General features: G+C 38.1%; 1 protein-coding gene across 3 annotated transcripts in view; it reads right to left on the reverse strand.

Moving 5' to 3' along the window:
• The window catches only part of SFMBT2 (Scm like with four mbt domains 2), a 285,508-nt gene that overhangs the window by 240,990 nt on the left and 28,746 nt on the right, over positions 1-15,772 (reverse strand). For all 3 annotated transcript variants that reach the window (XM_007503935.2, XM_007503933.3, XM_007503934.3), the window contains exon 2: positions 2,970-3,122. In XM_007503935.2, the coding sequence (XP_007503997.1) occupies positions 2,970-3,072 (103 nt within the window). In that variant the 5' untranslated portion in view covers positions 3,073-3,122. The remainder of the gene's footprint in view (positions 1-2,969; positions 3,123-15,772) is intronic.

Here is a 15,772-nt window from a genome sequence, read left to right on the forward strand (position 1 = left end):
AGCAAGCCCTGAGAAAAGAAAGGCTTTAAGAAATGCCTGAAAAGGGTACAAGAGAGAAAAAGACACTCATTCAGGCCAATCCAGCAAGCAATTACTTAGTGCCTCCTGCATACCCAGGACTGGAGAAGAAAAGACAAAATGGAAAAATAAATGCCTTCAAGGACCGCTCATTTATTGGGAGACAAATCCAGAGAAATAATCAAGGGAATAACAATAAAAACAATAGCTAACATTTATAGAATGTTTACTATGCACCAGGCATGGTGCCAAGTACTTCACAATTATTATTGTAAATACGTAACAGCTATGATTCAGGTTCTTTTTGACTCTTCATGACTCACTTTGGGGTTCTCCTGGCAAAGATACTGGAGTGGTTTCTCATTTCCTTCTCTAGCTCATCTGACAGATGAGGAAACTGAAGCACACAGGGTTAAGTCATCTACCAGACTTGAAATGGGGAAGAAGAGTCTTCTTGATTCCAAGCCCAACACCTCACACAACAACTAATAGGCAGGTGCTATTATTCATTTTACAGATGAGGAAATTAAGGCAAACAGAGGTTAAATAAGAGTCTGAAGCTAGATTAAAACTTAGTCCTGATTGCCCTGAAGTTGGAAGGTTAATGGGAAAGAGTTCAAGAAATGCCTCCTACAGGTTGTAGCAGTCAGACTAAGGAGGTGTAAAAAGAACTAATGAGATATTCAGTTTGATTATAACATTCCTAAAGATTAGGTCTAAAATGAACTCTAGAGATTTCCCCTGGGGAAGGAATTTTGTCCATTTGGGTTTTCTCACTTTCACAGCTTATATTTAACAACCAGTTCTTCCCCACCCCCCTAAAAAAATGTCCTCATGATAGACTTCATCAGCATCACTAACATTTTATCCTTCACTTTCCAAAGTCTCTAAACAATCAACAAAATGATCATGCAGACCCCAATTTGTAGCCTTTACAGATTCCGATGGCGTAAATTCTCACACTGAAAATTTAACCATCTACTGGACAAATGATTAGCCAGCTCCAGGATGCCCCTAGCCCAGAGGACATTTCGGGACTTTCTTTTATTCAGTCCAAATCTATCTGAATCCTGGCTTTGTTATCCGGCACATTGGTTAACCCTCTCATCTTTTTTGTGTTCTGTGAAAATTTGATAATCCTACATCTTTATCTGTGTCACTGCCAAGCACGTTCCATATAATCAACACTCATTGAGAAACCTCATTTCCTGAGCTGGAGACCCTTGGCAATTCTCTTCATCTTGTCCATAAGGATTCCTGGAAAGAATCTTGTCAGATGTCTTACTGAAATCCACATACAACCTTCTCTGAGCCTTTCCCAAATCCAGCGGTCTAACGGCCTCCTCATCAAAAAAGGAATGAAGTTCCTGGTCAAGAAGCCCAAGCTGGAACCTGGAGATCGCTGAGTGTCTACAAGCCATCCATTTGGAATAACCATTCTGTCAACATTCTATCACTGCTGTCTAGTTGTCCTTTTTGAATAGCCATTTCAGTGTTTGTCCAATTCCTTGTGGCCCTATTTGGGGTTTTCTTGGCAATAATACTGAAGTGGTCTGACATTTCCTTCTCCAGCTCATTTGACAGATGAGGAAACTGAGGCAAAGTTAAGTGACTTGCCTACGGTCATATTGCTAGTAAGTGTCTAAGACCAGATTTGAACACAGGGAGATAAGTCTTCCTGACTCCAGGCCCCACGCCCTATCCACTATGCCTCCTAGTTGCCCCCCATCTGCTGTCTAGAACCCATCTTTTTAAAAATCAGGACATTATATGCCTGTTTCCAGTCTTCTGGACACTCACTCATTCTCCACAATTACATAATGTATATAATTAGTATGTGTAATATAATATGATATATGTTATTACATAATAACATAATGTAATATGATATAACTCATTCTCTACAAATATATAATTATATAATAAAGATTACTGATATCAATTCAGTGGGCTCAACTCAATTCATTCAATATTCTGAGATAAAATTTGTCTGGACCAATGATCTAGAACTTACAAATAGTCAGAGGTTCTCTTACTATCTCATCACCTAGCTTGCATTTAAATTCCCTATCTTCTCATAGATAGTGAAGACAGAACCAAAACAGAAATTAAGTAACTGCACTCTCTCTGCTGTCTATCATGATACCAATGTATTCTTAACCGTGGATCTAGCTTTCCTTTAATTCTTTTTGCTCTGAACAGTCCTTTTTTTTTCCATTCCTTTTTGGGGTGATAGGTGGCTCCATGGATTGAGAGCCAGGCCTAGAGACAGGAGGTCCTGTGTTCAAATCAGGCTTCATACCTATTCTAGCTGTGTGACCCTGGGAAAGTCACTTAAACCCCATGGCCTAGCACTTACCACTTTTCTATCTTGGAACCTATACCAGTATTGATTCTAACATGAAATATAAGAGTTTAGAAAGTGAGGGGAAATGTCCTTCTTGTTGTTCTTAGCTTCTTCCTGGAGCTTCAGTTCATTCTAGACTCAAGTCTTTCTGAAACAATGTCCCCAGCTCTATACTATTTACCATTGATCGGCAAAATGTTAGGACTCAATGGAAGGCCTTACCTCTTGGACTATATGGTAGATGGGGAATGGGAGAGAGAAAGAAGCAAGGAAGGAAGAATTTTTGTAAATTTGCAATTTTTTAATTTCTTTAAATTATTAAATAAATTAAATTAAATAAACTTTTCACGTTCGATATACTCAGATTTGGGGATGAAGATGATGCTGCTCATTTTAAGTGTCACCTTGCAAAAGGCACACTTAAAAACATGAAAGCTAACCATCCACAATGTGTCAGATATGGTTTTGAAAGAGATAGCTCCATTCAGTTCTATAAAACTGGAATTTCCTTCCTCCTATCCCACCAAAAATTAAATAAATAAATAAAACAAACCAATGATTCTATAATTCAAATAATAAAGTGAATCTGGATAACTCAGCTCACCTGAATCATATTCATTGTTACCATTCGTTGGACTGCTACATTTCTCCAATGACAAATGAGACGTCTCTTGCATGGTGGAAATCAAAGACACGCTGCTCTCCATTCAAGGAAAACTATCTTCTGCTCCCTATTTCATCCTGTAGGAAGACGTTCCTTTAAAAAGGAAAAAATGGCAACATTCAGGACAACAGAATCAAGCATTAGGATAGGATCATCAAGTCAACCTATTTCCTATTTCTCCAGAATAAGAGATTTTTATTTTAACTACGTTTTTTTTATCATAACTCTTAAAATCTAAAGTTTTCTGGCTCCCTGCGGCTCTGCAGCCATCAGAACCCCGAGGTCGTGTCACTAAACTGAAACAGCGGAGTCAAACGCCTAACTTTGGCCAGCTCTCATGGAGGGGCGATGCATGCCACTTACAGGACACTGGGCAGACCGAAGGCAGGAAAATCAGTGTGAGTCTTGCCTGGGCTACTCGCTAGAAAGGAAAAGCCACTGTGTAAAGTGGGATAATCATCTCTCCCTCCCAGGGTCACTGTGGGGATCCAAGGAGATAACTATGCATGCTGAGAACTTGGCCAGTCTTAAAGCGAGACGTAAAGGGGAGCTCCTGGGATGGCTAGGGTGGAGGGGCTGGGGGCTGGGCTTCCTGGTGGAGATTAGAATATTTGAGAAATATTCTCCGGTGGCTTTCCATCGGCGTGGGGTGACTCTGGCGGGAAGGTGCCGCCTGGTAAAGAACAGTCCTCTGGTTGGCTGAAATGTCAGAAGATAGTGGGCCAGAACCGAGCCCTGGTCCAAAAGGATCCATCTAGACGTCCCTCAGCCCTTGTGTAGCTGTCCACTTCTTGTCTCCCAATTAGACCACTTGAGGTTCTGGACAACAGAGGCGACACCTTCCTTCTGCCTCTCTTGATCACCTGGCACTTTAGGAAATGTCTGCTGTCCGACAGTCCTGGTCTGGGGCCCAAGTCTTTGATGCTGCTTCTCTCCCGGCCGTCGGACAGTGAGCATCCTGAGATGAAGGTGCCTCCGTGATGAGTGAGTCACAAAGAGAGATCAGAGAAGTCCCACAGACAACTCATTAACTGCCAAATCTAGTGGGGAAGGCGGAGGGAGCGCCTGGCTCTGGCTGGACCCTTGGGGACAGCCGTCTGTCCGCTATACCCATGGGAGCTCCTCCAAAGGGGGAAACAGGAGAGGAGGGGCACCCCTCAGTCGTACTTGGACACTGGAGTCCCAGGGACGCTGGAGGGAGAGGGGGATGCCCATCGCTCTGCTTCATACACCTTCTCAGGAAATATCCTCTTATAAAAACAACCTGATGGCTAATGGGGAGGGTACCAGACCGGACCTCCCGAGAAGCCTCCAACCCTCAGCGTGAGCCCAGGAACCTGGAGGGGAATGGCACTCCTCTCTGGGAAGCTGGCATCCCAAGAAGGCAGGGGAAAGCAGTGGATACACCCTCGTCACTATTATTATTAACTCAGCGAAAGTGTACCAAGAATCATGTCAGAGTTGATTTCACAGTCAACATTCCAACCCCAGCAAGTCCTCCAATAACACCAGTTTCTTACTCCTTTAAGGGATGACATTTATACAGCATTTAAAGGTTTGCAAAAGCCTTACACATACTTTGTATCGTTTGCTCTTCTCCATGAGCATGGGAAGTATAAATACGACAGCTATCATTATCTCTTGATTTGAAAGATGAGGCATCTCCAAGAAGTGAGGGGACACCCCTGATCGCACAGATCAGAAAGCATCTGTTTTATTTGAACCCTCGTGTGTATCAACGGACTACAATATCCTTCTTTTAAAAAAAAAAAACTGGCCATGTCCCTGAACAATCTGCAGGGATGTAGGAGAAAAAACACTATCCACAAGTAGAGGACAAACTGTGGGAATAGAAACACCGAGGAAAAGCAACTGCTTGACTACAGGGGTGGAGGGGATATGACTGAGGAGAGACTCTAAATGAATGCAAATACCAACAACATGGCAATGGGTTCGAATCAAGAATACATGTGATACCCAGTGGAATCGTGCGTCGGCTCAGGGAGAGATGGGGGGAGGGGGGAGGAGAAAAGAAAATGATCTGTGTCTCCAATGAATAATGTTTGGAAATGACCAAATAAAATAATGCTAAAAAAAAACTGACCACCACCAAGGTTTGCCAGTAAATGAGGAAAAGTTTCTGAAGAATTTAACATGTGATTATTTTCTTTATACAAAGAGAGAGACAGAGACTAATCTGGACAGAAGCGGTAGGTTTACTGTCATAGCTAAGCTGTTTCATTTACTACCCCAAGTTTCCCACTGCTGCAAAAGATACGAAACTGCAAAAATCAATAAAATGGGAGTGAAATACATGGAATGGCAGAACAAACGGAACCATAAAATAGGACAGAGTTGCCCCAAGACTCTCCTCCGTTGTCATCAAAGTCAAGCAGCAAGGCAAGAGTCAAGATGATGAGCAATGCAGCATGCTTTTACTGGGCATTTCAAGTACTCAACTCTTGTCTCTCACAACAAACTTGCAGCCCAACACCAACAACTCAACAGTACATGCAGATATCATGGGAATGATTTGTCCCACCATTAGGATCTCACTTTCTTCATCATCCCAGAGGCAGTATAAAAAGAAAGCCGAGGCTCTTCTTGCCAATGAATCACTTGATAAGCTCCATTCCTGAATAATTAGTTCCTAAATATCATTAACTAAAAGGAAATTGCCTAATGGACAGATGGGTTTAACAGAGGGTTACCAGAGGACATTCTTATACACAGGACTGGGAACAGAAAATATGTACTCTGGGAACCCTAATGTTCTAAATCACTCACATGCCAAAGGGGCAAAATTGCATTCTCCCAATTGTATTCTCTTACCATTTATATATCTACATCTGTATATTTTCTTAATCATACCTTCACCAAAAAATCCCCTAAGGGAGCAAGTTCCAAATTAAAACATTAGCTAAAGCAAAACAGCAGCGAAAGCAGTTTAATACAGTATATTTACATATATTTAAAGTTCTAAGATAACATCCTATTGGGGAAGATCTATTTTAAAAACTGCAGACTGGTCAGTACACTGGCATCTTTAAGCCAAGCAGGAAGGGGCCTCAGATGTCACAGCCTGAACTTTAAGACAAACCCTCTCTACAGCCATCACCAATAAAAGGTCATTCAGCCCTCCCTGGAAGACCTCAAGTGGGGGTGAAGCCGCCTTTTCCTACAGCAGCACATTCCACTTTGGGATAGCTCTAATTTCCGATTAAATCTGCCTCTCTGCAACACCCTCCCTCTGCTCTTAAGGCCAAGCAGAACATGTCACAAGAGCCTTCCCATCACTGAAGAAGGCTTCCTTCCTCAAATCTGTTCTTCTGTCAGCTAAAACTTCCCAGGTCCTCCACCCTTCTCTGCTCTGGATCTCTTTTCCAATCTACCAGGCAGACGACTGGATCTCCTTTGCTATCCAGGGTAGGAAATGGGTTGAGATCATTCAGAGACAACCTGGGATCAGAGAAAATGATGGTGATTGATTGGAATCACCTGTCCCTCAACACACTCTGCCACCCCCAAATAAGGCAAAGATATTTAGCTGGATCAGTCTTCTTTTTGCCAGAATAAAGAACAGGAACAGAGCTTCCAGGATTTTCCCAATAATAGGAGCGTAGACCAGCAATGCCAGAGTTTGGGAGGCTCCTTCATTCTATTACATAACCATCAATACTGCCCTGAGTTACCCCCAAAACAAAATGTTGGAGCCCCCCTTTAAACATCAACTGCCTTGATACAATATAGCCTGCCACTAACACTAACACTCTAACTTCCTAAATTATTCTATTACTTCCTCTTTTCCTGCATTTATTTTCCTTAAATTTCCTTTTTTCAATTTTAAAATACCATAGTCCTCTATTAACATCACGTACCCAGGTACAAAGGGCCTGCTACTAATGCTAAATCTCTCATTTCAAATATTTTTCTATTGTTTCCTATTTTATTTCAATTGATTTTCCTTAACATTTCTTAAACTTAAAAAATAAATAATAATATTTTAAATTTTTTACATTTTAAAATGCTTCCATTAACATCAACTGTCCAGGTACAAAGGACCCGCCACTAATGCCAAATCTCTAATTTCCTATGTTTTTTCTATTATTCCCTATTTTCTTTAAATTGATTTTTCCTTAACATTTCTTAAATTTAAGAAAAATTAATAAATAATATTTTACATTTTTTACATTTTAAAACACTACATCCTTCCATTAACATTAAGTGCCCAGGTACAAAGGGCCTGCCACTAATGCCAAAATTCTAATTTCCTAAATTTTTTTTCCTAATTTTTATCATTTTCTTAATCACTTATTTCCTATTTTCCTTAAATTGGTGCGGGGGGGGGGGGAGGGGGGGACGGGACATGAAGGTCATTTGGTGTAAGTCAGTTACTGTTACTGACCAATCGAGAGATATCTTAATGAGCACCTAACTCCTCTGAAACAAGGTATTGTATGTGTTTGGCACTGCTAGAGACACATATCTGATAGGTAGGATTTGAAATCAGGTCTTCCTCATCCCAAGTCCAACATTTCATCCACTCTGTGATCTAGATGCTCTTTGTCTCTGTTGAATAAACTTTCCAAGCTACAGTAAAATAGACTTCTTTTTGTTTGTTGATTATCAGATGGACCAAACCTCTCATTCCAAACTGTGGTCCCCTGGCTACTAATTCTTCTCTAGCTTCTCCTGGTTTCCTTCATCCCCTTCCCACTCACTTTCCCTCCACAGCTTCCAGAAGGTTCTAGTCTAGCTCAGGACCCCCTCCAGCACCCTTCCAGACTCTCCACTCTGTGAAGGCTGGCCTGGTCCAGGAATGCTCTTCTCCAGCACTATCAGGCAGGCTTCAGCTCTCCTGTCCGCCTCAGAGGGCCATCTCTTGCCCAGAGTTCTCTAACCTGTCCTAGCTGGGTCAGAGGAAAATCAAGGAGACATTTTCCCCTATGATACCTCTAGCAATTTCATTTTCCATGGTTCAGCCCATAGAATATGTTCCCAGACCTATACTTGGCAATAATTACAAAGAAAGTTAAAAAGCTCACCAATGGCACTGCAGGCCCTTTATGGCCAAGTGCAGGGCTAGAAGAGGAAGACCCAGCTGGAAAGATGCATTTTTGAGCAAAGAAGATCAGGTTGAAAAGGATGATGGTGAAGGGTTTGATTTAAAATGTCCTTTGAAAAGTTTGCATTTTTAAGTGGCTTACTTGCTAATTTTAAAATTATAATTTATTTTATTGAATGAATAAAAATAAAATCATTTATGGCTGAATAGTTAATAAATATTTACTTTTAAAATTCCCTTGTTGCATATTCTAATGAAATGAATCACATGCCATCTCCATCATTATTTGTTCAAAAATGTAGTAATTCTCAACATTTTCCATTACTAATGAAAATCTATCTTGGATCCCCACTTTGCCCCAGGTAGGAAGAATCAAAGAGCCTGAGTTTACATCCTAATTCTGCTAGTCATTAGCTGTGAGATGTAAGGAAAAGCATTTATCATCTCTGGGCCTCAATTTTACCAAGTGTAAAAAATGAGGACAGTTGAACTGCTTAGCTTTCTCCAAGACTCTCTCCACATTGAAAGCTAGGATTCTCTTACCTGCCTGCCATCACTTTCAACATCCTCAGGGAATATAAACTAATTTTAATACTAAGCTAAGCAAAACAAAATTGAAAAACTAAATCTCCTGGGGAAAAGAGGGAGGGGGGGTAGGGTGTGTGGCAGGGAGGAATCAAGTAAGTATTACAAACAGACAATGCTGAAGGATTATCTCCTGTTTTTGCATTATGCATTCTAGTTTTAGCATGGATAATCCAGAGTGAAAAATTAAGAGTCTGAAACATACTTATTTATCAGTCATAAATTCTAAGACTTCTTATAAGATATTCAGGTCAGTGACAAGAGAAGAAAACCTTAGGAAAATATACTGAACTCAATATAGGCAATAGCTTTTCAAAAAAGACTTTCCCATCAAAATGGTTCATATAAAGTCTTACTAAAAAAGGAATTTACAGCAATGATTTTTTAAAAGTTCTCTCAAAAGCTAATCATCAGTCATGCCTTTTTTTAACTCTACACTGAATGGAAAAAAAAAATATTTACCACCACCAGCACCAAAACAAACAAAAAAAAAAGTTAGTAAAAATTTTTCCTGGAAAAAATAAAATGCCAAGAACAGGGCAGTTTCCATAAATCTAACTAATAATAAATCATCTAAATATAAGTGGCCTACATTAAACTTCTGTTAAGCACCAAAGCTTTTATTATTCCTTAATGGTTAAGATATTTATATAATTGACTCTAATCAAGATAGTGCAGAGAAGTTAATTTGGGATATTTCCTGTCTTTTGTTTGTTTAAGAAATTAACATAAATGAAGCAAATCATTTCCAACAGAACTCATGGATAGATAGCAATACAAAATACCCCAGAAAAATACAACTTAGTGACTTAAACCTATTTTTTAAATTATTTTTGCTTTATAGTTTGATTGCTGAACTAGACCTGTGATTTTGTGATTCAGCAACTGCTCTGTAGCACCAAGAAGTTAAAAATAATTTTACATAAGTCACACAGCTAGTACTTGACACAACTGGAATTTGAATTCAGGTTTTCCTGACTCCAAGGTTTCCTGACTCTCTAAACACAAAGTAAAACACATTGTAGATGCGGATAATTATTATTAAGCAACTTTTTGGGAATTTAATGGACAAGAAATAACCATCCAATGTCATTTCAAAATCATTTATCTATGCAATTAGATCAATTGATTAGACCAAATCAATATCAAGTTTGAAGGATAAAGTTGGAAAAATGCTGCACCTGTCTATACAATTTAATGAAATAAGTTACTGAAGATAAAAAAAAAATTTAAGAAACAAACAAGTGAAACATCAAGTCAAATTACTACCATTTCTTTGGGAAGTTTGATGATAAAAAGTCACCACAAGAAGGAGACCAGAAGAAGACTGAAACTACCTGGGACAGCAAGCACTTAATTGGTGGGTGGAGGCCTATTCAGAACTCAAGCACATTTGCAAAGTCTTGAAGATACAGAAAGATACAAGCTATGTGGTCATGCAAAAAGAAGATTTAAAAAGACAAAACATGAGAGGAAAAGTAAGAGCTTGGTGTGAAACTCAGCCAAGAGAGATGAAACTGAAAACATAATGAGAAAGAAAGACCACATGGAACAAATCTTCTGGCACTTCTATGGTGAACTAAACTAATCATCCATGAAATCACAACAACCACATTTGGACTCAACACCACAAAATTCTCAGTATATTGTATGAGAAAGTTACAGTGTTAGTATTAAAGGGGGGAAAAAACTTCTGGGCCACACAGAAAAAAAATTGTGGTAGTGGTGACATCATTTTAAAGGAACTCAGCATGAGTAGACTTGGATTCAACCCCTTATGGTTATGCCCTTAACTGGGTCAGAAAGTCACTTTTACTTTCTGTGGGGAAAGTTGCTTTTTAATCATCAATAAAATGAAAGTAGGACAAGATGACCTTTAATATACCTTCCATCCCTAAATCCATCCACTCATTCACATAAATTCCCATCCCTCTAAAAATTTAGTAATCCTTGATAAATATACATCCAGGAAAAAAGAAGAATGTCACAGGCTTGTTTCTATCATAAACTACATCTTTATTGATAACAAAACTGAGAGGCAGATACAACAAAAGATCCTGCTTTGTCAACTTCTGATTTTGAAATAGCATTTAACTTAGGCAAGCCAAAAGCCTCTCAAGAAAAAAGTTATTGGCAAAACCCATAAAAAAATGTCCTACCTCCTCAGATAAAACCAGAGATCAGTCAAAAGTGAGGCAGCAAAGCCTGAGCCATCTGCCTCTCATAGATGTTCATGCAGTCACCAAGCATCCCCCCACATGCGAAACAGAATGGTACCCTTCTCTGGCTCCTTCTGGTGGCACCACACACCAGAATGTTATCATGGCAAAAGGAGAACAGCTGAGAAAACAAAGTTCCTCCTATCCTTCCAGAGGTGAGGGATTATGATTGAGGAACACTGCCGGTTGCAATATATCACAAAGATCATATACTATGAGTAGGTGGAAATTATACCAGAAATACAAGGCTGGTTCAGTATCAAGAAAACTATCTGCATAATAGACCATATCAGCAAATAAATAAATAAATAACAGAAACCGTATTATTATCATATTAGATGCAGAAAAAGTTTTGGCAAAATATAACTCATTCCTACTAAAAATACTAGAAAGTCTAGAAATAAATGAATCGTTCCTTAAAATCTTAAGATGTATCTATCTAAAACTATCAGCAAGCATTAACTATAATGGGAATAAGCTAGAAGTCTTCCAAAATAAGATTGGAGGAAGCAAGGATACCCATTATCTATGTTTATCTGGGGTATGATCCAATTTTTGTACTAGAAATGATAGCTAGAGCAGTAGAAGAAAAGAAAATGGGAAGAATTAGAATAGGAATTAAAGAAATAAAACTATCACTCTTTGAAGAGAACCATAGAGAATCAGCTGAAAAACTAGTTTAAAACAATTAACAACTTCAACAAAGTTGAAAAATACAAAATAAAAATACATAATAAGCATTTTTATTACCAACAGAGTCCAAGAGGAAGACAAAGAAAGATAAATTCCATTTAAAATAACTGCAATCAATGTAAAATACTTAGTAATCTACCTGCCAGAACAAACTCAAAAACTCTATAAACACAATGACGAAACACTTTTCACACAAATATAGAGAGATCTAAACTGCTGGAGAAATATTGTTTATAGGTGGGCCAAATCAATATGATAAAAGTGCCATTTCTACCTAATTTTTTTTATTGAAATGCCATATCAAAATACAAAAAAAAAAACTATTTTCTAAAACTAGAAAAAAATGAAATTCATTTGTAAAAACAAATAATAGAAATCAAGGGAATCACTGGGGGGGAAAATGTGAAGGTAGCTTTGCAATACCAGATCACAAATTATATCTTATAAAATAGTAATCATCAAAATAATCTGGTATTGGCTAAGAAACAGAGTGGTGGATCAGTGGAATAGATTAGGTAGCCAATGCTCAAGAGTAAATGATGATAATAATCTAATGTCTGATCCCCACAAAGATCCAAGGTTTGGGGTTAAGAACTCACTTATTTAACAAAAATTGCTAGAAAAACTGGAAAGCAGTTTGGCAAAAACTGGATAGAGACCAAAATCTTTTATAGTAGACCAAAAAGTCAAAACAGGTACATGATTTAGACATAAAAGGTAAAAGAAGCAAATGCAGAAAGCGTGGAAGTTTACCTTTCAGATCTATGGTAGGGAAAGAATTTATCACAAAAAAGAGATGAAAAAAATCATACAAGAGATAACAGGAATCATTTTGTTAACATTAAAGAGGTTTTACACACCAAAAAAAAAAAAACTAATGCAGTCAAGATTAGAAGGAAAGCAGGAAATTGGAGGGGAGGAGTGCATAACTTAACAGCAAATTTCTCAGATAAAGGCCTCATTTCTCAAATATATAGAAAACTGAGTCTAACTTATAGGCATAAAAGTCATTTTCCAAATGATAGTCAAAGGATATCAATAGGCAGCTTTCACAAGAAGAAATCAAAGTGTTCTCTATTCATACAAAAAATGCTCCAAATCACTATTGATTAGAGAAAGGCAAATTCAAACAATTCTGAGGTACCATCTCAAACCTATCAGATTGGCAAATGACAATAGGAAAATGACAAATGGTTGGGAGGGGTACCAGGATACTAAGGCACTGGGGGTGGAATTGTGAATTGATCCAATCATTCTGGAAAGCAATTTGGGACTCTGTCCAAAGAGCTGTAAATCTAGGTGAATCTTTTGACTGAGCAATACCAATACTAGGTCTGTATCCCAAAGAAAACAAAGAAAAAGGAAGAGTACCTACAGGTATAAAAAGATTTGCAGCAGCCCTTTTTGGGGTAACAATAAATTGGAAATTGAGGGGATGCCCATCATTTGGAGAATGGCTGAACAAGATGTTGTATATGACTTTGATGGATAAAGAAATGAGAAGCAAGATGGTTTCAGAAAAATCCTGGAAGAATTATATGAAATGATACAAAATAAACTGAGCAGAACCAAGAAAACATGGTACAGAGTAACAGCATCATTATACACTGATTTTATGTGAGTGACCTTTTCTGATCAAGAAAATCATCCAAGATGATTTTTTTTTTAAACCTTTACCTTCCCTCTTAGATTCAATACAGTGCATTGGTTCCAAGGCAGAAGGGCGTAAAGGTTAGGCAATGGGGGTAAAGTGCTTTGCCCTCAGTCATATAGCTAGGAAGTATCTGAGGTCATATTTGAACCCAGGACCTCCTGACTTAAAGCCTAGTTCTATCTACTGAACAACCTTGATGCCCCATCCAAGCCAATTTCAAAAGACTTTATGATAAAATGTGCTATCTGCCTCCAGAGAAAGAACTGATAGAGTCTAAATTCAGATTGAAACATAACATTTTTTACTTTATTTTTCTTGCTTTTTTTTTTGCAACATGGCTAATATGGAAAGGTGTTTTGCACTATTTCACTGATAACCACATTTCTTACATTCAGTGAATTGGGATGTGATAGGAGGGAAAGAATACAGAACTCAATTTTTTTAAATGCATGTTATAAATAAATTATTTATTTTATAAAAGATTTTTGACATATGCTGAAGGGACAGCTTGTTGAATAAAAAGCCTTTAAGGCAACATTCTGCTGTACCAAATCAAATTGTTTTTTGCAGTTGACAAACAAATGAGATCTTGTATTTTCTAGCCCTTTCAGTCAGTTTAATTGTAAAAATAATGTCTGCTATAGGATATAACTTCTGACGGTCTGTTCCCTTTTCACATTTTCATCTAAACTATCTTTGATGAAGGTAGAAATTACTCTCCAAACATTATTATTTTTCATAACATTATTCTTACAGCAATTTTGCAAAAATGGAAAAGGAAGAATATGGTTAGAGTTCTAGTTATCAATATTTTCTTCATCACTTATTTGGTAATAATGTTTAATAATAATATTCTCTTTAATAAATAAAAATCAATTCATTATTGTCTTCAAAATTCTACTCCCTCCAATACAGACTTCCTGTGTATACATGTCTGGCCTGGACAGATATTCCTCAAATCTGGGTTTTCTTTTAGTGTCATATCTAGTTTTTCATACAGCGGATCAAAGACGTGCAGGTGATGAGCATTATTCATCACCCAGTTATATGCCAGGCATATACTTGGTAAAAGTATGGTCCCTGTCCTCAAGGAGCTCACAATCTAATGGAGGAACCAATATATAAAATAATAGGGCACATATGCAATGCAAAGAGTAGTCATCTCAGAAGGGAAGGCACTAGGGGATGGAGTGGGGCTGCAAAAGGCTTCCTGCAAATGGTGGGATTTTAACTAAGACTTGATGGAAGCCAGGAGGGAGGGCATCCTCTAAGCCACACATTAGGTAACTGGAAGAATGGTGTAAGCCTTCAATAGAATCCGAAGTTCAAAAAGGGGGTTAGGAGAACTTGGTGGAGGAAGAGAATGAATTCAGCTTTAGATACATTAAGTTTAAGCTCTCTAGAGAATATACAGTTTGGGGTATCAAAGTGGCAGGCATCAATGTGAGAATGGAAGTGAGGAGGCAATAGACATGAGCATCATCAGCACCTAGATGATTTCATTAATCCAGAGGATTAATTAAAAATTAATTTAAAAATAATTTAATTAAATCCAGAGGAGCTGATGAGATTCAGGGACATGGGGTTGTGGGCCATTTCCTAGAATCATAGATTTAAAGATGAAAGGGGCATGACATCAGATATCCTCTGATTCAACCAGATGGGGAAACTGAGACCCAGGAAGAGTACATTTGTATCATCAGAAGATAGATCATAGAATCCATGTCCTGTAACTAAAAAACACTTGGAAGAAAATTAACACAACTGGTTTATAAATACAAGAGCAGAAGTAATAGAAGAAAGAAGACAAACTGTTTTCCTTTTCCATCTTTAAGTTTTCCAAACTGCTTCATTAGTTTATTGAATATTGTCCAAAAAAAAAAAAAAAACCTTGCCCTTCCCCAGGGCCAATGTGTTACCTTCTTCAGAATAACTTGGCTCCCCACCCTTCTTTGAAATGTCTATTATCTCCTACACCATTGTTCTAAGTTCTTCTGCTACTCAAAATTTTAAAACCCTAATGGCTCCACTTTGAAAGTTATTAGGGAAGAAATCCAACACAAGGAATCCAAGTGAGATCTGGTTCCCTTCCCCGCCCCCAGGCAGTCCACATGGATGAAGTCTGCTTTACCAGCAGGAAGGCACCCCAAGCCAAAGGAACTTTTTTGAAGATATGATGTATGCTAGGTCAGGCTTAATACACTATAATGCACTCAGTGAAATAACAAGAGGCAGTGCTCAGCGCAGAAATACACTCTATAAATGAAACATACAAACAAACCTGAATGCTCTTCTGGAAGGGTGGAATCCCAGAGTTAGGAGTTGGTCTCCAGTCAAGTTCTTTGGAAAATATCAGTTTTTATCTTCCCCAAAGAAGGTGGCCCACTAACTGCAATTTTATTTAAATTCAATTGTTTGTTCAAGCAGCAGCATCTTCTCTATCTTTATCCTTTCTTATTCATGAGTGTTGACTTTGACTTTTGTTCCAAGCCACCAAAATGGATCCATTTTATTGAGTATTTATTAG

The sequence above is a fragment of the Monodelphis domestica genome, chromosome 5, assembly GCF_027887165.1.
Source record: "Monodelphis domestica isolate mMonDom1 chromosome 5, mMonDom1.pri, whole genome shotgun sequence".
In the NCBI taxonomy this organism is placed as follows: Eukaryota; Metazoa; Chordata; class Mammalia; order Didelphimorphia; family Didelphidae; genus Monodelphis; species Monodelphis domestica.